The 21086-nt window shown below is 34.8% G+C and overlaps 1 protein-coding gene across 8 annotated transcripts in view; it reads right to left on the bottom strand.

The window, feature by feature from the left end:
* Nucleotides 1-21086, bottom strand: part of RUNDC3B (RUN domain containing 3B) — a 154864-nt gene that overhangs the window by 100314 nt on the left and 33464 nt on the right. For 4 of the 8 annotated variants that reach the window (XM_065939652.1, XM_065939650.1, XM_065939648.1 and 1 more), the window contains exon 3: nt 99-149. The exons of the other annotated variants lie outside the window; for them this stretch is intronic. Coding sequence is in view for 3 of the 4 variants with exons in the window: in XM_065939650.1 (XP_065795722.1) it covers nt 99-149 (51 nt within the window). In the remaining variant the exon portion in view is untranslated. The remainder of the gene's footprint in view (nt 1-98; nt 150-21086) is intronic. 8 annotated transcript variants of the gene reach the window in all.

Raw genomic sequence — 21086 nt, 5'->3', positions numbered from 1 at the left:
ACTAAGAAAGATCACTTAACTGATACAGCCCTCCCCAGTAAGTCAATTCCATGCTCCCGTGCAGCTCAGAGGCGGGAGACATCACCAGCATAGAGTACCTTGGAGAGGTATTTGCAGATGAGACAGCCATCGGCAACTTTGGGAACTCTCTTTAAAAAAAATAAACAACACAGAGATATTTGAGAAACCTGACATGAAGTTTACAAAAGCAAACTGAACAGCCCCAATAACATAGCTACAAATAATCTTGATGCAGTAAACACCACTTGCATCTGTTACATAAGATGAACTCAATTAAGATGAATATGGGCTCTACTCAGCATGGAAATCAAACTGGTGTCTTGTAGTCTATCCTGTTGGAGAGGCTGGGGTGTCCAAGTTACAAAAGAGAGAAGCTACTGTTCCCTGTTTATTTTCATCTCCATTACTGCTCCCCCAACATAATAAGCTGATAATGAAAGAATGCAAAACGAACAAGAAGTCTGCTGAATTTGTTAGCCTTACACCTCAGAATGTATACAAATGGCCAGGAAAGTTGCTCACTTATTGAACTATATGACTCAGAAAGTTAACTTTAAAAATAAATGTTCTTTTTTACTGTTAAACTTTTCAAAAAGTTATAAAATTCATTTTAAGGAGCAGTTCTCTCTTTTATTGGTTTAAGAAGAGCTAAAGTTTGCATATTTTTTTTCTGAATCATGAGAACAGCACTTAATTATTTAGTAAAATAATCCTTAGTTTAACCCAATGTTGACTAAATGCCTACTTTATGCAAAAACACTGTTTTTCCTACAGCTTCCAATTATTGTTTAACAATCACCATCTGGAAAAGTACTATAAATTCTTGCCTATGTTTTCTGGCAGATCCCAGTAGAATTATACAGGAACACTCCAAAGTCAAATTTCTGAATTCATACTCCCCACAGTTGGTATTTTAATAAGCAAACACTTAAATTCCAATAGGACATAGTCCCACAAGTTTCCAAATACTTAGACCTTTTATGAAACTAAACAGAATCAACCAATCAAACACGGTCAGTAAGGTATAAAAAAGTAAAAGGAAGGAGATATATATAGTTGTGCTATTGACTATGTCTATGTCTCTACTATTCATCTCTATCCTCCTACATCCATTTGCATCACTGCAAACAAATATTAAATTTAACACATATCCAAAAGGATCTATAACCAAAAGGTACCCTAGTTGAAGCCCATATTAAAATGGAATGCTCTTTCTACAACAAACAAAATGAAAATCTCTCTGCATTAAATGTAAATCAGAACAGAATGCTTTTCGTTGAAAATGTTAAGAACACCAATTTTTAATGTTTAAACCATGTTTACTAGCTCTGCCTTGAAAGTAGTGTATCTTATCTGTAGTCATTTAGATAATCAAAAAGTTATCAAAGTAAAAACAATTTTCAGGAAAACTGTGCTTAAAGAAAGTCTCGAATAAGATTCATCATGTTCAGATTTATGTCATGGTTTAATCAATTCCTGGTACAAAATGGGAGACAACTACTGAATCTATTATGAAGCTCAATTTATACTTTAGGGTTTTTTTAAGCTGTCAACATGTTAGTCTTTATGACCTGGTTATGTGTAATATTTTGATTCTGGCTGTGGAATGCCATCTGAAAATTTTAACAACTAAAACATTTCCACTTATTTGTAGGCATTAATTGCTTTGATCATAATTTAATATCTCACTTGAGGTCAGTTACAAGCAACCAGAAGTGTCCAGACCAAAAGACAATCCACCAGATTCCAATCATCTGTAGTCACAGTTCAGCACCCCTCTCGTTCTATAGATGGAAAAGTGAGGCCCAGAGAGCGCCCACCTAGACCCAGCACATCTCTGTTCCCTGTCCTCATGTTCATCTACTCCTTCGGATGTGGACAAGATCTGACAGATGAGAGAATCAGTCGATTGGCTTTCCTGGTTGAACATGAGTTCTTACTACAGTCTCATAAATGGGAAAAATAATGGGGCAGTAAACACAGAGTGTGAATGGGGTAAATATTTTTCATGTAAAATTTAAATCCTTAGCTTAGATGGTGCCAAAAATAAATATATATATGAACGGCAAAGCTTACATTATTTCAAAGTGGCTCAAGGAGTGGCTTGTTGGTAGAAAACATTCTCATTTTCAATTGAAATTAAAACTTTTTGTTTTAAAGTATATAGTAATATTTATTTATATATTTTGTTTAAATTACTTATAATATATAAAAGACATAATACATACACGATATACCTGGACAAGAATATAGGCATATTAATATGTAAATACTTAACATCTATTTACATATCTCACATGTAATTTGTTACGTTACACATTTCATATGTAATTAATATGCAATATTACATATTCAAATCTATTACATATATAATGTTATATATTTAGCATTAAATATATAATGTTAGGACAGATGAGACAAGACCAAATATTTAAACGAAACAAACTGAAAATGCTTTGTTCAAGAACAAAAGTCATTCAAATGGACCATTATAATTATATAATATATGGTGATATTAGGTGCTAGTTCCTAATATTTTATCCAAAAGAAGAATCTACTCAGAAATGGATATGCAATAAAAGAATGCTTAATTATACTGAAGATATAGTATTTTCTGACTTGGAAAGTTGATAATTTTCAAAAACAAATAGCTGTAAGTAAATCAACTTTATAATCTTTATGTTAACATGGAAAATGGCCACCATACAGAAAAGACTACTGTTTTAAACAAATCAATCAGCCTTGGTGATAAGACTGGATATAATACTAATCCATAAATACATTTACTCTTCCTTTTTTTTTCAAGTTAGCCCTTGTTACAACTTTAGCTTTCTATTTATTTTGATTCCTTTGATGACTGAGCTACATTATCATGGTTGATAGTCTGATAAATGCTAACAACTATGTAAAATGTGAATCTTTCGCCTCTGCTGTATTTAGTCTTATTTTCTCTTTGTGCATGTATACTTTTCTAATAAGGCTACAAGTAGATGATTTTACTTTTATGTAATTAAAGATGGATTCCTGAAAATATACCTAGATAGATTTGTAAACTGATTGCCATTTATAAGGCAAATAACAAGACTGATAATCAATGATCAGATAGTAAGTCAGAATTTTCACAAGTTCTCTTTTTAAACTGGGAATACCAGATAGAATATACTCTATCCTGTCATTAATACTAATAATGTTCAAGTCTGTATTGCTTGAAATTTTGAATCTTTAACCATGTATTTGTATGTAAGAGAAAAATCACTCAGTAAAGCAATATTTATAACTGCAATACACACTGTAATTCAGCTAACAATGAAACAGTATCTTTTCTACATAGCCATTTCCCACGTTTTAGTAGCTTCTACAATTAATATATTATATATAACTTTTCTTAAACTTCTTAAAAGTTTGCTTTAAAATGCCATTTACAGGTAAATGTAGGTACATTAGAAATAGTATTTGGTTATTTGATTCAACAATTTTTAAAAGCTGAGCACCAAAATCATGCAAATACTTTACATTTGATAAGTCATAGTGACTTTAAAGAAAAACAATATAGGAAGAATTTTAACCAAATAAAAATATTAGATCATATGCATGAATAACTCATTGAAATTAGAAAATCAGAAAAATGTAGGAACTGAAATTATGATGCTCTCCAAAAATGAATGAAAGTCCATTAAATTGTGCAACCTTTTCCCTGTTCTATAATATGAGAAATATTTACTTCCTTTAAATGAGCAATATTTGAGCATTAAATGATCTAAACTGTTGAAGTTATGTAACAAAAATTTTACCAAGAAAAAACTTTCCATTACCTAAAAGAAACAAAATACGATTTGATAATTACAAGTACTGTAAGTAGCTCTACGCTAATTTGCAACAATCATAAGATCAAACTGGGAATGTCCTATTATGTTTCTGGCAGAGACTCAAAGGGCTACAGACACAGGTAAACAAACACAAACATGAATTACCATCAGAAACCATCATTTCCTGCTAACTCCAAGAACTGGATTACCTAATAGAATCACAAACTTTTTAAACTCTATTCTATATTAAAAAATAACACAAAAAATATTCTAGGGAATTCTATCAATAGTAGCTATTATTTAGTAAGTCTTTTCATAATGCTTTCTTCCATGTAGTACTCCCTTCTCAAAACCCAACTCTAAATTGTAATTCTTTATTTTGAAGGACTTTTGAAGGGAAGTTCACAAAAAATAAACTTGAAAAACTTTCCAGGGGTAACCAGGTTTAAAACCATTAATAAACCTCTCCTGTAAATAACAATGCTTAAATGTGAAGGTTAAAAATTCCTTGAAAATTATGGTTTGGTTCTGAAATATAAAAACTGTTTTGTTTGTATCTCCAAATAAATATAAAAACCTGAGATATCTTTCTTGCTCTTCACCTAAAAGCGCCTACAACAAATAACACTAATTACGAGTAGTATGACAATCACATAGCTTCAAACAGGAGCAAATCACCAAGTATGTGGCCACTGTGTGTTTCAGAATTTTAAACATTCAAAGCCATATACGATGTGAAACTGAGACAAGAAAAATATTTCAGGTGTTTCAAAACAGAAATAAACTTTCAAGTGAAACATAAGAATAAAATAATAAACTACCAATAATAATTATGTAAGAAGACTAATATCAAGGGAGAAAAACGTCATTGATCAAAATGGGCTATAAAATAATGAGTTCCACATAATGTACATAATTATTTCTTATTCTAGACTAATTTTAAAAATTCATTCCACAAAACAAATAAGCAAAGTCATAATCTGGAATTTAGGAAAGGAGATGACTAAACATCAACATACATTCAATCACATTTGTAAATAACAAAATTAAAATAACAAAATGTTGTATACATTTCATATTAATAGAAGACCAAAAATATTTTCCCCTTACCAAATTAAAAATAGTAATATAATAGTATAATGAGCATATGAGAAAATAACCATATATATACTATTGTTGGTACAACCTGATAGATGATAGATAATATAGCAACATACATTAAACATAACACAGTATATATATATATAATGTGCATACCCTTTAAGTTCAATAATTACAATTCTAAGCATATATTAGCTACTATCATTAATAGAAAACAATTTTAAAGAATTAGAAAACTGTGAAAATTTTTTTCACTGATATATGACAGCATGTTTATGAAAGAAAAATTTGGTAAAACATTTTGATTAGTAAATATAACATTAATTATGGTTCATTTATACAATCGAATATTATATATTTGTTTAAAATGAAATGGAAATATAAACAAGAGAACAGAAGATAGATGCTCAGAAACCTGTACATGACTTTTCATAACAGTACTATTATAATAGTACTATTGCTGCAGAAAAAAATGGAAACAATCTAAATGCCTATTAAATGATTAATGAATACACAAAATGTGGTATATCTATATAATGGAACATTATTCAGTCATTAAAAGGAACAAAGCTCTGGTACCTGTACAAGAAGGATTAGCCTTGAAAAGAGGCTAAATTAAAGAATCAAACATAAAAGCCACATATTTCTGACTGCGTTTACATGAAATGTTCAGAAGTAAATCCGTGAGGACCAAAAGTATATTAGTGGTTTCTAGGAAATGGGGTGGGGTGGGGGGGGGGGAGAGAAAAGGAAGTGACTGCTCAGTGGATACAGAGGTTCTCTTATAATATAATGAAAATCTCCTAGAACTGACAGCAGTGATAGTCACACAACACTGTGCATATACTAAAATCCAGCATATTGTACACTTTACAATGGTTAAAATAGTGAACTTTATGTTATATGAATTTAATATCAAGTCTTAAAATGCTAATAAGACAAAATGAAACAGAAAAATAGAGTATGAAAAAGAAAAAGAAAAAGAAAGTATGACTAACGGCAAAACACAGATCATAACAAAGAAAATACACATATTGCCTATGTACACATATTCAGATGTGATAGATATACAGAAAGTTGCTAGCTGCAATTATATCTGGGATTTCTGGAAGGTTTTATTAATACCTCTGCGGTTTTATATGTGAACCCCTCATCATTTTCACATGGAGTAGGAGTGAAAGGGAAGGCAGAAAACAACTGATGGTCCAAGAAGATGAAAGTATACACATACAGAAAGGGGTTAAATTAAGGAATCGTGCTAGAGCTTTATCATTTTCTTCCTTTCTTTCGTTTTTTGAAAAACATAGCATGGAGAAGGAAATGGCAACCCACTTCAGTATTATTGCCTGGAAAATCCCGTGGACTGAGGATCCTGGTAGGCTACAGTCCATGGGGTCGCAAAGAGTTGGACACGACTGAGCGACTTCACTTCCTGGCAGTCTAGTGCCTAAGGCTCTGTGGTCCCAATGCAGGGGGCCCAGTTCAGTCCCTGGTCAGGGAACTAGATCCCATATGCACAACTAAGACCCGGCCCAGCCAAATAAATGAAAATAAATAATTTTTTTAAAAAAAGAAAAACATAGCAGAACATTAACAAGAATATAAACAAAGTCAAAGAGTCCAATGGCCTTTATGGGATAAAATCTTAAAATGAAGAAAGAGGTTTTTCAAAAGGCATCAGAAAAACAAGAAATGATTAAGGGCTATAAGCTTAGGAATACATAAAAGTATAGGAATATGATTTTAATCAAAAAAGATACATGAAGAATAGGAAACTTGAGTGATACTTCAATGTTTCCAGTTACATTTTTTTAACCATACTTGCCTTACAAACTGAAGTTCTCTGTTTTTAGAATCTACACAGCTGCTTATTTACTACTTGAACTTAAAATTGACTATACTACATAGAGGTTAATTTTATTTCCTATACAATTGAAGAGGCTTCCCCCATGGCTCAGTGGTAAAGAACCTGCCTGTCAATGCAGGTTCAAACCCTGGGTCAGGAAGATCCCCTGGAGAAGGAAATGGCAACCCATTCCAGTATTCTTGCTTGGGAAATTCCATAGACAGAGGAGCCTGGCAGGCTACAGTCCATGGAGTCGCAAGAGCAGGATACGACTCAGCAACTAAAACATACAATTTAAGATGCTGAATGAAAATAACCATCTACATATAACCCTGGATATTTCAAGAATGTTCGAATATTATGATTTTCTGAGATACGAAATCTGCTGAAAGTTTCCTACACTTCCAAGTATATAATGGAAGTACATTCCAAGAACAGAGTGGCCTTGTCCATTGTCTAAAAGCCAAATTTTGGCAACATTCAGAGCCACTTTCTTTTCTATTGTATCATGTTTTTTTGGCCTGAGTAGGTGAGTTTTATTAGGTGAGTTATGTTCAAATGTTACTGCAGAAACAATTCAAGTCTCATTTTATGTGTGAACTAAGAATCAAAAGTTGGAGAACATTCAAAAAGGAACAAAGAAAATTCAAGAGCCAAATGGAGAGGTTTATCTTTACCATTGTTTCTAACAGAGTTTACACCACACTTCAAAAGGTAGCCTCATGGGAAGGTAACTATAATTTAAGTCAGGAAGAGCTTTGAGGTTCAAGCCAGTGTTCCTGAACAATGCTGAGGTATCATAACAGTTCAACTGGATTACAGAAATTCTAAAATGTCAAGTCACAGACATTCTACCTTATTTTAAGAGTCTGAATCCAGATGCTATCAGAGAAAAAAAACAAACAACAAAAACCCCACAAAAAACCAGCCCAGTGATTAGTACTCAGGGGATCAAGAAGTGGAAATTTCTCAAGAGTTCTGCTTTCAACAAATATTCACTATATGCCTACCATATCCCAAGCACTGTTCCAAAAATCTAGGTGATGTCAATGAACAAAACAAAGATCTTTAGCTTAACGAAGCTTATACTTTAGCAGAGGTAAAGGAATACAATAAACAATAATCATAATGAGTAAATCACATATGTTAGAAGTTAAGACTTTAAAAAATAAGGACAGGGAAAAGAGGTCAGGAATGCTTCAGGTGAAAGGAGGTGAGGTGAATTCTAATTTAAAATATGCTGGAAGGGTTTACGCTTCAATGAAGAGTTTTGAAACAGATGGGGAGTTAACCATTCAGATGGAGATGTGCAATGGTGTTCTATGATAGCAGTGTCTGGTTACTCAAGAAAAAGAACAAGACCAATAAGACCAGAACACAGCAATTCAAAAACAGAAAGAGGATTCTCTGTGCACAGTGTAACTAGGGAACAATGCTGAGAACTGAGGCAAAATCTAAACTCAAAGTGAGTCAGCAAGCCCAATGTGAGGGAGTTTAATTAGCAGATTAACTCATAGGAAATTTCATACATCAATAGTATCAATAGTATCTTATATTTGACCATTTGATATATCAATAGTATCTCATTATATTTGTTCCTTTTTTCTTCAATTAATTGATAGGCTTTAATCCTCTATGATACTCAGAGCTTTTTCATCTTAATCAGCTATTTTCCACATATCCTTTACAAAATTCACCACTGTATCCCATCTCCATATCACCTAGTTGAAGTTTTCAAGATGTTTTTTCAAGATTGTTTCTGACCACTTTACTGCTTAATTTCATATTTTTCTTAAACTGTCCAATCTACAATACACTACCAAGTCAAAGTCACAGATGACATTTTAAAAATGAAATTTTAAGTTTTATTTGAGGCACTTTTATGTCTTTCTTGTGTGGACCCCCTCTCTGAACCAATACGGCAGAAAGGATTATTCACTCTTTTGTGCTACATCACGCTTGTTAATACTTCTACTATGACTCAACAACACTAATCTACATTGTTTGTTAATGTACCTTCCCTTTGCCCTCCAGAAGTGATTTCAGGTGAAAGCATGTCTTATTAATCTTTGTATCCCATACGGTAGCAGATGATCTAGATGGATTCTTAAATAAGAGAATGAATGGTATAAATGGGGGGGGGGGGGGGGTGTGTGTGTGGGGGGGGTGTGTGTGTGTGTGTGTGTGTGTGTGGTGTGTGTGTGTGTGTGTGTGTAGAGATTAGGGGAAAAAAGAAAAAAGAGGAAGGCATATGTGCAATGTCAAGTTTAAAGCATATGCTCCAGGAAAAGTATAGGGAACTCACACTATGACTTGTTGCCAAAACAGAGGAAAAATAGACTTATATTTAGCCAAGAAAAATGTGAAGGGGTGATGGCTATCTTCCTTGGGGTTTCTTTCTACTATGTTAGGAAACTTACTAACTCCCTAAGGTAACCAAGAATCAAGGAGTAGTAATTTTAAGTATTACAATGAAAGAGTGAGGTCTTTGCCACTTTCAAATGTTTTAATGGGAACTGATAGAACTTGAGGAAGTTATAAATATATATTTTAATGTACAGTAAGTTTGCTGTTGGTATCAGAGTGCTCAGTCTCAGTTGTGTCTGACTGCTTGTGACCTCATGGACTGTAGCCTGCCAGGCTCCTTTGCCCATGAATTTTCCAGGCAAGAATACTGGGGTGGGGTGCTATTTCCTACTCCAGGATAGAACCTGCATCTCTTGCACCTCCTGCATTGGCAGGTGGATTCTTACCACTAGCACCACCTGGCAGGCCTAGTTCTGTGCATTTTTTAAATGCAAGCAATCATGTAACCATGATCACAAGATACATAACAGTTCTACGACCCAAAAAATCTCCTTCATGCTGACATTATATTATCAACATCTCTAATCACTAACCCCTGATAACCAATGAATCTCTTCTCTGACATGAAAGTCCGGTCTTTTCTAGAATGTCATACAGATGGAAGCATACAGTATCTGACCTTCAGAGTCTCACTTCTCTCACTAAGCATAATACATCTGAGATTCATAAAGGTTGTTGTGTACAGAGAAGATGCTTCCCTTTTTTTCTCAGTTTGTATGGATTATGTTGCTTTATCTAGTCATCACAGGAAGGACATTTGGGCTGTTTGTAGTTTTTAGTGATTATGAATACAGCTGTTATAAATAGATCTTTGTGTAAAGAAAAGTTTCCATTTCTCTTGAGTAAAGAATTAGCTTTTGGGAAACCATTTTGCATTTCCACCAGTAACACATCAATATTTCAAATTTCCCACATCCCTACTAGAAATGGGCCTAGACTACAGCAGTGCCTGTGGTTTTAATTGCACACCCAAGTAACTAATGATACCGAACATGTTTTCATGTGTTTTACACGCCTTTTGCGAATTTCCATTGGTGAAGGGTCTGTTCAAATCTTTTGCCCGTTATTAAACTGGGTTAGACGTTTTCATATTATTACATTTTCATAGTTCTTAGCATATTTTGGGTATAAGCCCTTTGTCAAAAATGTCATTAGCAACTATTTTCTCCCAGCCTATGACTTGTGTTATTCTCTTAACAATGTCTTCTGGAGGACAAAAGTTAGTAACTTTGCTGAGGTTCACATGTCATTATTTTTTTGCTTCATGGATTACACTTCTATTGTTTTATGTAAAATCTGTCTGCCTATTTAAACATAACAAAGATGTTTTATGTTTTTAAGTTTTTATGCTTCTATATTTAGTTTATGATCCATTTTGAATTAATTCTTCTATGTGGTGTGAGGGAGAACTCAAAAGTTCACTTTTTGCGTCTAGAAATATGGATGGAGGTTTGTGACACTATACAGGAGGCAGTGATCAAGATCACCTCCAAGAAAACCAAATGAGAAAAGGCAAAATGGTTGTCTGAGGAGGGCTTACAAATAGCTGAGAAAAGAGACCTGAAAGAAAAGGAGAAAAGGAAAGATGTACTCATTTGAATGCAGAGTTCCAAAGAATAGCAAGGAGAGATAAGAAAGACTTCCTCAGTGATCAATGCAAAGAAATAGAGGAAAACAACAGAATGGGAAAGATTAGAGATCTCTTCAAGAAAATCAGAAATACCAAGGGAATATTTCATGCAAAGATGGGCACAATAAAGGACAGAAATGGTAGCGACCTAACAGAACCAGAAGATATTAAGAAGAGGTGGCAAGAATACACAGAAGAACTATACAAAAAAGGTTTTCATGACCCAGATAACCATGATGGTGTGATCACTCACCTAGAGCCAGACATCCTGGAATGTGAAGTCAAGTGGGCCTTAAGAAGCATCACTACGAACAAAGTTAGTGGAGGTGATGGAATTCCAGTTGAGCTATTTCAAATCCTAAGAGATGATGCTGTGAAAGTGTGAACTCAATATGTCAGCAAATTTGGAAAACTCAGCAGTAGCCACAGGAAAAGAAAAGGTCAATTTTCATTCACATCCAAAGAAAGGCAATGCCAAAGAATGCCTAAACTACTGCACAATTGCACTGATCTCACACGCTAGTAAAGTAATGCTCAAAATTCTCCAAGCCAGGCTTCAACAGTACATGAACTGTGAACTTCCAGATGTTTAAGGTGGATTTAGAAAAGGCAGAGGAACCAGAAATCAAATTGCCAACACCCGTTGGATCACAGAAAGCAGAAAAACATCCATTTCTGCTTTACTGACTATGCCAAAGCCTTTGACTGTGTGGATCACAACAAACTGTGGAAAATTCATCAAGAGATAGGAATACCAGGCCACCTGACCTGCCTCTTGAGAAATCTGTATGAAGGTCAAGAAACAACAGCTAGAACTGGACATGGAACAACGGACTGGTTCCAAACCGGGAAAGGAGTACATCAAGACTGTATATTGTCTTTGTATATTGTAACCCTACTTATTTAACTTATATGCAGAGTACTTCATGGAAAATGCTGGGCTGGATGAAACACAAGATGAAATCAAGATTGCCGGGAGAAATACCAATAACCTCAGATATGCAGATGACACCACCTTTATGACAGAAAGTGAAGAAGAACTAAGGAGCCTCTTGATGAAAGTGAAAGAGGAGAGTGAAAAAGTTGGCTTAAAGCTCAACACTCAGAAAACTAAGATCATGGCATCCAGTCCCATCACTTTATGGCAAATAGATGGGAAAACAGTGGAAACAGTGAGAGACTTTAACTTTTTGGGCTCCAAAATCCCTGCAGATGGTGACTGCAGTCATGAAATTAAAAGACGCTTACTCCTTGGAAGAAAAGTTATGACCAACCTAGACAGCATATTAAAAAGCAGAAACACTGCTTTGCCAACAAAGGTCCATCTAGTCAGAGCTATTGTTTTTCCAGTAGTCGTGTATAGATGTGAGAATTGGACCATAAAGAAAGCTGAGCACCAAAGAATTGATGCTTTTGAACTGTGGTGTTGGAGAAGACTCTTGAGAGTTCCTTGGACTGAAAGGAGATCAAACCTGTCAATCCTAAAGGAAATCAGTCCTGAATATTCCTTGGAAGAACTGATGCTGAAGCTGTAACTTCAACAGTTTGGCCAACTGATGCGAAGAACTGACTCATTTGAAAAGACCCTGGTGCTGGGAAAGATCGAAGGTGGAAGGAGAAAGGGATGAGAGAGGATGAGATGGCATCACCGACTCAATGGACATGAGTTTGAGCAAGCTCTGGGAGTTGGTGATGGACAGGAAAGCCTGGTGTGCTGCAGTCCATGGGGTAGCAAAGAGTCGGACACAACTGAACAACTGAACTGAGCTGAATTCCACTGTTCTAGCACCATTTGTTGGAAAAGATGATCAATTAACCAGTGAAATGCCTTTTCATCTTAGTAAAAAACCAATCAACCATATCTGTGTGCCTCTATTTCTGGACTCTAGTCCATTCTACTTCCCAGGTGGCTCAGTGGTAAACAATCTGTCTACCAAGCCAGAGACCCAGGTTCAATCCCTGGGTTGGGAAGATCCCCTGGGAAGGGAATAGCAACCCACTCCAGAATTCTTGCCTTGGGAAATTCGATGCACAGAGGAGCCAGCTCATGAAATCACAGAGAGTCGGACATGACTTAGCAACTTATATATTTATGTAGATATAAAAGCTTTTACCAATAAGTGTAAGTAAGTAAGTGCTAGTTGCTCAATCGTGTCCGACTCTGCCACCCCATGAACTGTAGTCCTCCAGGCTTCTCTGTCTATGGGATTCTCCAAGCAAGAATACTGGAGTGGATTGCCATTCCCTTTTCCAGAGGATCCTCCTGACCTACGGATTGAATCCAGGTCTCCTGCATTGCAGGAAGCTTCTTTATCGTTTTAGCTACAGGGAAGTCCTAATATTTAATTTACTTTAATATTTAATTGAAATTGTAATTTACCAATAACACACCCTTTAATCACTATTTCCTGAAAGTTCTCAAAATCAGAGACTTTGAGCGTCCAACTTTGTTCTTCCCTTGTGAAACTGTTTTGCCTATTCTAGTTACCTAGTCTAGCCATTTACAGAGTCAGTTTAATATCTACAAAAAAAGCCTGCTAACATTTTGAGAGGACACTGGATCTATAGTCAATGTAGCAAGAACTGACATCTTAACAATATTGAGTTTTAGAGGAATTATCAGGTCCACAATGTCACTAATCCCAAGGCTAAGAATCCCTGCTGCAGACTTCTGCAGACCCCTGCTACACACTGAATGTTTGCATCTCTCCAACACTGAAACCTGATCCCCAGTGTGACAGTGTTTGAAAGTGGGGCTCTGGGGAGGTTATCACATCATAAGCCCTCATGAATGGGGTTAGGGCCCTTATAAAAGACAGCATTGGTTTCATTTGCTGGAAGGTTTTCAACTACTTATTCAATCTCTTTAACAGATGCAGGGCTAGGCAAGTTATCGATTTCTCTGTTAAGTCTTGTTAGGATTTGTCTTTGAAAAAATTGATCCATTTCATCCATGCTGTCAAATTTATGTTAAGAGTGGTTCATAGTACTTACTTATCCTTTGAATGTGGGATCTATAATGATATGCCCACTTTCACTCCAGATATTGGTAGTTTATGTCTTCTCCTTTTCTTGCTCACTCTGGACCAAGAGTTAATCAAATTAAAACGTACTAATGTTTTAAAACAACTAGTCTTTCATGTGATTGGTTTTATTTATTGTTTTTAGGTTTTTAATTTCACCAATTTCTGCCTTTATTATTCTGATCTTTCCACTTGTTTTGGGTTTCATTTTCTCTTGGTTTTTTTAGTTTCTTCAGGTGGAATTTTGAATTATTGGCTTTAAAACTTTCTTCTTTTCTAATACAAGCTTCCTTATTTAATGCCTTAAATATCCCTCTAACACTGCTTTAACTTCATTCCATAAATGGTTTGATGCATTTAATTTTTCATTCAGTTCAAAATACTTTCTAAGTTTCCTTGAGACTTCCTCTTTGAAATATGAATTACTTATGATTTTTTAAAAATTCCAAAATAGTTGGTGATTTTTCAGATCCTCTGTTCTTAACTTCTAGTTTAATTTTATTAGAGTCAGAAAATATACTTTGTATGATTTTAATTATTTTAAATTTGTTAAGGTTTGTGTAATGGCTCAGAATAAGATCTTTTTGAATGTTCCATTTGCCCTTGAAAAGAACATACAACCTACTGCTGTTGGGTGGACTGTTTTATAAATGTCAATTAAGTCAGTTGGTTCAGGTCTTCTATATTATTGCTGTTATAATATTTTTATATGCTATTTTTTATTCTTTATATGCTGTAATATTTTTATGCTGTTTTATATTATTGCTGTTATGTTATGCTGTTCAGATCTTCTATATTACTGATATTCTGTCTATCTGACCTACTGGTTATTATGAGCTGTAGTCGATGGGGCTTCCCAGATGGTACAGTTGGTAAAGAATCCACCTGCCAAAGCAGGAGACTCAAGAGATGAAGTTTCAGTCCCTGGGTCGGGAAGATCCCCTGGAGTAGGAAATGCAACCCACCCCAGCATTCTTGCCTGGAGAATTCCACAAACAGAGGAGCCTGGCAGGCTATGGTCCATGGGGTCGCAAAGAGTCAAACACAAGCAAACAATTGAGCATCCACACAGGGACACTGTAGTTGATAAGTACAACTGTAGATTTTTCTCTTTTTTTTTGGCCACATTGTGAGGCATGTGAGACATCACTTTTCTGACCAGGGATCAAACCCATGTCCCCTGCAATGGGAGTATGGAGTCTTAACCACTGCACCAGCAGAGAAGTCCCTACTTGTAGATTTTTCTATCGTTAATTCTCTGGTCAGTTCCATCAGCTTTTGCTTTTTGAAGCTCTGTTAACTATATGTATCTTAGGATTTTTTATGTTTTCTGGACAAACAGGCTCTCTTTTTATTATGCAAATGTCCACATTCAATCACATCAATTTTCACTGTTCTGGAATTCACATTATCTGATATTAATAGTCACTCCAACTTTCCTTTAGTTTCTGCATGGAATATCTTTTTATATCTTTTAAACTATCTGTAGTACTATAGTAAAATTTTTTAAAATTTTGTTATGTTGAGTTTTTCCCCCAAATGATCTCTCTTAATTGGCGTGTCTAGGTCATTTATATTTAATGCAATTAATAATACAATTGGATTTAGTTCTACCAGTTGACTGTTTTCTCTTAGCCTTTTTCCTCCCCCTGCCTTCTTTTGTGTAATTTGAATATTTTCAGCATTCCATTTTAATTTAGCTGCTAGATTTTTTCCTAGATCTCTTACTATTTTTATAGTCACTGATTAAGGATTACAATGTAAAACCTAACCTTTGAGATATCTGGGATAATAAACACACCAACATTTACATTATAGGGGTCCCTGAAAGACAAGAGAGAAAAAGGGCCTGAGAAAAACATTTTTAGAGATTATAGCTGAAAAATTCCCTGACATGAGAAAGGAACCACTGACTCGCGTCCAGGAAAGTACAGAGAGTGCCATACGGGATGAAGGCAAGGAGGAACATGCCAAGACACATGTTAGTCCAACTGAACAAATGAAATGCAGAGCAAAATTAAAGGCAGCAAGGGAAAAGCAATACATAATTTACAAGTGCTGGTGGTTTAGTTGCTAAGTCATCAACTCTTGTGACCCTGTGGACTGTAGTCCTCCAGAATCCTCTGCCCATGGGATGTAATCAGAAGAGAAGTCAAGAAAAAGAGGAAGAGAAAAAAGATCTTCAAAAACAAATCAAAAATAATTAAGAAAATGGCAATAGGAACATACATATACATACTTACTTTAAATGTAAATGGATTAAAAACTCCAACCAAAAGACAAAGATTGCCTAAATGGATACAAAATCAGACCTATATATATACTATCTACAAGAGACCCACTTCAGATCTAGGAACACATTCAGACTGAAAGTGAGGGAACAGAAAAAGGTATTTCATACAAATGAAAATCAAAAGAAAGCAACAATAGCAATGTCCTTCTGAAACTCCTCCCAAAAACTACAGAGGAAAGAACACTCCTAAGCTCATTTTAGAGGTCATCATCACCCTGAGACCAAAACCAGACAAAGATACCACAAAAAAGAAAATTGCAGGCCAATTATCACTAATGAACATAGATGCAAAAATCCTCAACAAAGTACTAGCAAACAAAATCCAACAATACATTAAAAGGATCATATACCATAATCAAGTGGGATTTATCCTAGGGAAATAAGGATTCTTCAATATATGCAAATCAATCAATGTGATACACCCCATTAGCAAACTGAAGGATAAAAACCACATGATTATCTCAACAGATGCAGAAAAAACTCTCTAGAGAGTGAGTACAGAGGGAATCTACCTCAACAAACGAAGGTCATATACAACAAACCCACAGCTAACATCATTCTCAATGGTGAAAAAATAAAAGCATTTCCTCAAAGATCAGGAACAGAACAAGAGACGTTTACTCCCACCACATTTATTGAACATAATTTTGGATATCCTAGCCAAGGCAATCAAAGAAGAAAATGAAATAAAAGGAATGCAAATTGGGAAAAAAGTAAAACTGTCACTGTCTGTAGATGACATGACAGTGTATACAGAAAACCCTAAAGACACCACCAAACTACTAGAGCTCATCCATGAATTTGGTAAAGTTGCAGGGCACAAAATTAGTAAACAAATCTTTTGCGTTCCTATATACTAACAATGAAACATCAGAAAGAAAAATAAGGAAACAATCCCATTTACTGTCACATCTGAAAGAATGAAATACCCAGGAATAAACCTATATAAGGAGGCAAAAGACCTGTAGTCATAAAACTATGAAACACTGATGAAAGAAATCAAAGATGACAAGCAGACAGAAGACATACCATGTCCTTGGATTGGAAAAATGACAATCTTGTCAAAATAATTATACTACCCAAAGCAATCTAGAGATTCAATGCAATTCATATCAAATTACCAGTGGTATTTTTTCACAGAACCAGAACAAAAAAAGTTTTCAATTTGTATGGAAATACAAAAGACCCTCAATAGCCAAAACAATCTTGAGAAAGAAAAATACAGTGGGAGGAATCAGGCTCCGTGACTTCAGACTATACTATAAAGTATACTACAAAGTATTTGGTCATCAAAACTGTATGGTACTGGCACAAAAACAGATAACATAGATTAATGGAACAGAAGAGAAAGTGTACAGATAAAGCTATGCACCCTGGTCAACTAATAAGACAAACTAGTGAAGAATAAAATAATGGAGAAAAGCCAGTCTCTAATAAGTGGTGCTGGGAAAACTGGACAGCATGTAAAAGAATAAAACTAGAACATTCTTTAACATCATACACAAAAATAAACTCAAAATGGATCAAATACCTAAAGATAAGATCCAGACACTATAAAACTCTTAGAGGAAAACAGGCAGAACACACTATAACATAAACTGCAACAATATCTTTTTGGATCCACCTCCTAGAGTAATAAAAACAAAAATTAACAAATGGGACCCTTTTAAACTTAAAAGTTTTTGCACAACAAAAGAAAGCATAAACAAAATGAAAACCATTTTCACAAAATGGGAGAAAATATTTGCAAACTAAGAGACCAACAAGGGATTAATCTCCAAAATACACAAACAGCTCATGCAACTCAATATAAAGAAATAAACAACTCAACGAAAAAATAGGAGGAAGATCTAAACAGACATTTCTCCAAAGATGACATACAGATGGCCAAAAGCACATGAAAAGATCCTCAACACCACTAACTATTAGAGAAATGCAAATCAAAACTACAATGACAGCCTCATACCAGTCAGAATGGCCAACAACAAAAGTATACAAATAATAATGCTGGAGAGGGTGTGGAGAAAAAGGAACCCTCCTGCACTGTTGGCAGGAACATAAATTCGTACAACTATTATGGAGAACACTATGGAGGTTCCTTAAAAAATTAAATATAGAACTACCGTATGATCCAGCAATTCCACTTCTGTGCACAAATCTGGAGAAAACCACACCTCCAAAAGATAACTGCACCCCTATGCTCACTGCAGCGCTCTTTACAATGGCCAAGACATGGAGGCACCTGACACCCACTGACAGAGGGATGGATAAGGAAATGCGGTACAGGTATACGGTCAACTATTAGTCAGTCACCAAAAGAATGGAATAATGCCGCTAGCAGTCTCAGCGAGTAGTAACCAGGAGCACCCTTCCCTGTCAAGTAGAGAAGGAACTGTGTGTCTACAGGAGCAGAAAAGTGCTTAAAAGCCAGGCTACAGGGTGCAAATGGGTGAATTTACGTGTAAAAAAGGGCAAACTCGGAAAAGGGGGGATCTAAACTTAAAAATATATACATAATAAATGATATACTGTATTAGCTAAATATGAATTTATTAAATATCACAGTGATTGTATATTATTATATGTGATATAATATCCAGATATATATATACACACACACATCAGAGTGTTTTTCATTTTTAAGAAGTTTCCCTGGCATGTAGCTGATTCACTATGTAGTGTTAGTTTCTGTCTGCACAGCAAAGTTAACCAGTTGCACACACAACCACACTCTTAGATTCTTTTCCCACACAGGTTCTTACAGAGCACTGAGCTGAGTTCCCTGGCACCACTGTTTCTTATTCATCTTTAATTGAAAACCATCTTTTCAATTCTCCAATCTCATTACTACACATAAGCAACACTCAAGTTCTATAGATACATATACCTTTTTTTTCCTGCCATGACACATGGCTTGTGGGATCTTAGTTCCCCAACAAGGAATTAAACCCAGGACGGTGGCAGTGAAAGCACGATGTCCTAACCACTGGACCACCAGTGAATTCTCCAGTCCTACAGACTCTGCTTGAACAATACCTCTGTTTTCATTTCAATTCCCTCTGCCATCAAGTTCAGACTCTCATTACCTTTCAACCAGACTTCTCTTAACAAACATTTCTGACTCCCTACTGATAAGCTCTCCTAACTCCCAAAGTGCCTAGATATTGTTTCCAGATTAATGTGTTAATTCTGATATATTCTTCTGAAATACTTTGAATAACTTCTTACACTATTTTGTCCAACTTTAAACTTCAGGTAATTCAAAGTAGTTCAAAAAGTAATCCCAACTTATCTTTCTACCCTTATTCTGCCCTTCTACATACAGAATTTATCTGGGCAAAGCAAAAAAAACTCCTCAGTATTTCCTGGACATAACTCATTTCCTCTCTCCATGCTATCTATGATTTATTCCTTATATTCAAATGCCTGCATCTTGACCTAGACATCTCAAATGAAATCTCTTTCAGAAGTTTTTTCTTGATCGCTGCCAACAGAGGAAGTCTTGCCATTTTTGACTCTTCAAGAGATCTGAGTATTTTTCAATTACATGACAATAGAAACTATGTAAAAGGAACTAATGAATACTTACTATTGGTGCCAGACTTGTTTACCTCACAACATCACACACTTTAATCATTAAGTTTAACTGCTCACTCAAATCAACAACAAAGGATAATGATAACTTTCAAAGAAGAAAAGAAAAGTTTGGAACTATCTATAGAGACAGCAAAAATTTGTCCTTGGAATGGAAAGCAGGAATTTAAGGAAAATCTTCTCTCCTCCCAACACAAAAGTAGAAATACTAGATAAAAAATAATAAATACACTTTTAAATATGGCAAACACATGGCAAAAAAACTCACAGAAATCCTTAAGAGGTCAAAAATGAAAAATAAACAGAAAATAAGAGACTGTATAAAACCCTAAAACTGAATGCCTCAAAATAGACTCAAAATACATAAAGCAAAAATAGACATATCTATAAGACTAACTTAATAAATTCATCAGAATAATACTTTAAAACTTCTGTTATTAATAGAACAAACTGACAAAAATGTGACTAGTATTTGAAAAACATAATCAAGAATTGCAGAATACAAATTCTTCTCAATATAGAACATTTATTGAAACTAATAAAACATTTATTGAAACGTAGTATATGCACTAAGCCATTAAGCAAATCTTATAAATTTCAAAAATATCTGCCCTACAGACCAAATCCTCTGATCATAAGTCAATTAACATAGAAATAAAAGTGAAAATGTAAAAGCTATTTTCAGAAACATTAAAAATAAACTTCCAAGTAACACAGATGCTAAAGAAAAAATAATAAAAAGTAAAAATTACTTAAAAGTGGATATTAGTATAAAGAAAACATATCCAAACTTCTAAATGTAGCCAAAGCATCATTTGGAGAGAAGGTTAAAAATCAACAAGGCCAAAAACAAAGCTATATGTTTTATTACTCTACTTGAAAGACTAATAAAATTAACAAATCTCTGGCAATAGTGCTCATGAAAAAAGAGAAAAAACTAATAATCAATATTACTGGTATAAAAGGGGACATCTGTGTAGAAAATAATACCAGGGAATCACTAATAGAGCTTTTGTTTATTCTTTAACAGCAACCTGAATCAAATGCAGGTGGCCCTCTGTATCCATGGATTCAACCAACCACGGATGAGGGAAAAAAAATTTAATTCCAGAAACTTCCAAAAAGAAAAACTTGAATTTACCAAGCACTGACAACTGTCTACATAGCATTTACACTGTTTTAGGCATTATAAGTAATCTACAGATGATTCAAATTACACAGGAGGGTGTGTGTAGGTTATATGTAAATACTATGCCATTTTATATAAGGGAATCGAGCCTCTGCGGATTTTGGTATCCAGGAGGTCCTGAGAACCAATCCTCCAAGGATATCTATGAACAACTGTATACCATATCCTTCAGAGGAAGGGGATGGCTAGTAAATGATGAAGAGAGGGAGTAGGTTT

This window comes from Muntiacus reevesi, chromosome 6 (genome assembly GCF_963930625.1).
Source record: "Muntiacus reevesi chromosome 6, mMunRee1.1, whole genome shotgun sequence".
Taxonomy (NCBI): Eukaryota; Metazoa; Chordata; class Mammalia; order Artiodactyla; family Cervidae; genus Muntiacus; species Muntiacus reevesi.
The sequence above is the reverse complement of the archived record's forward strand: the minus strand, read 5'-3'. Positions and strand labels throughout refer to the sequence as shown.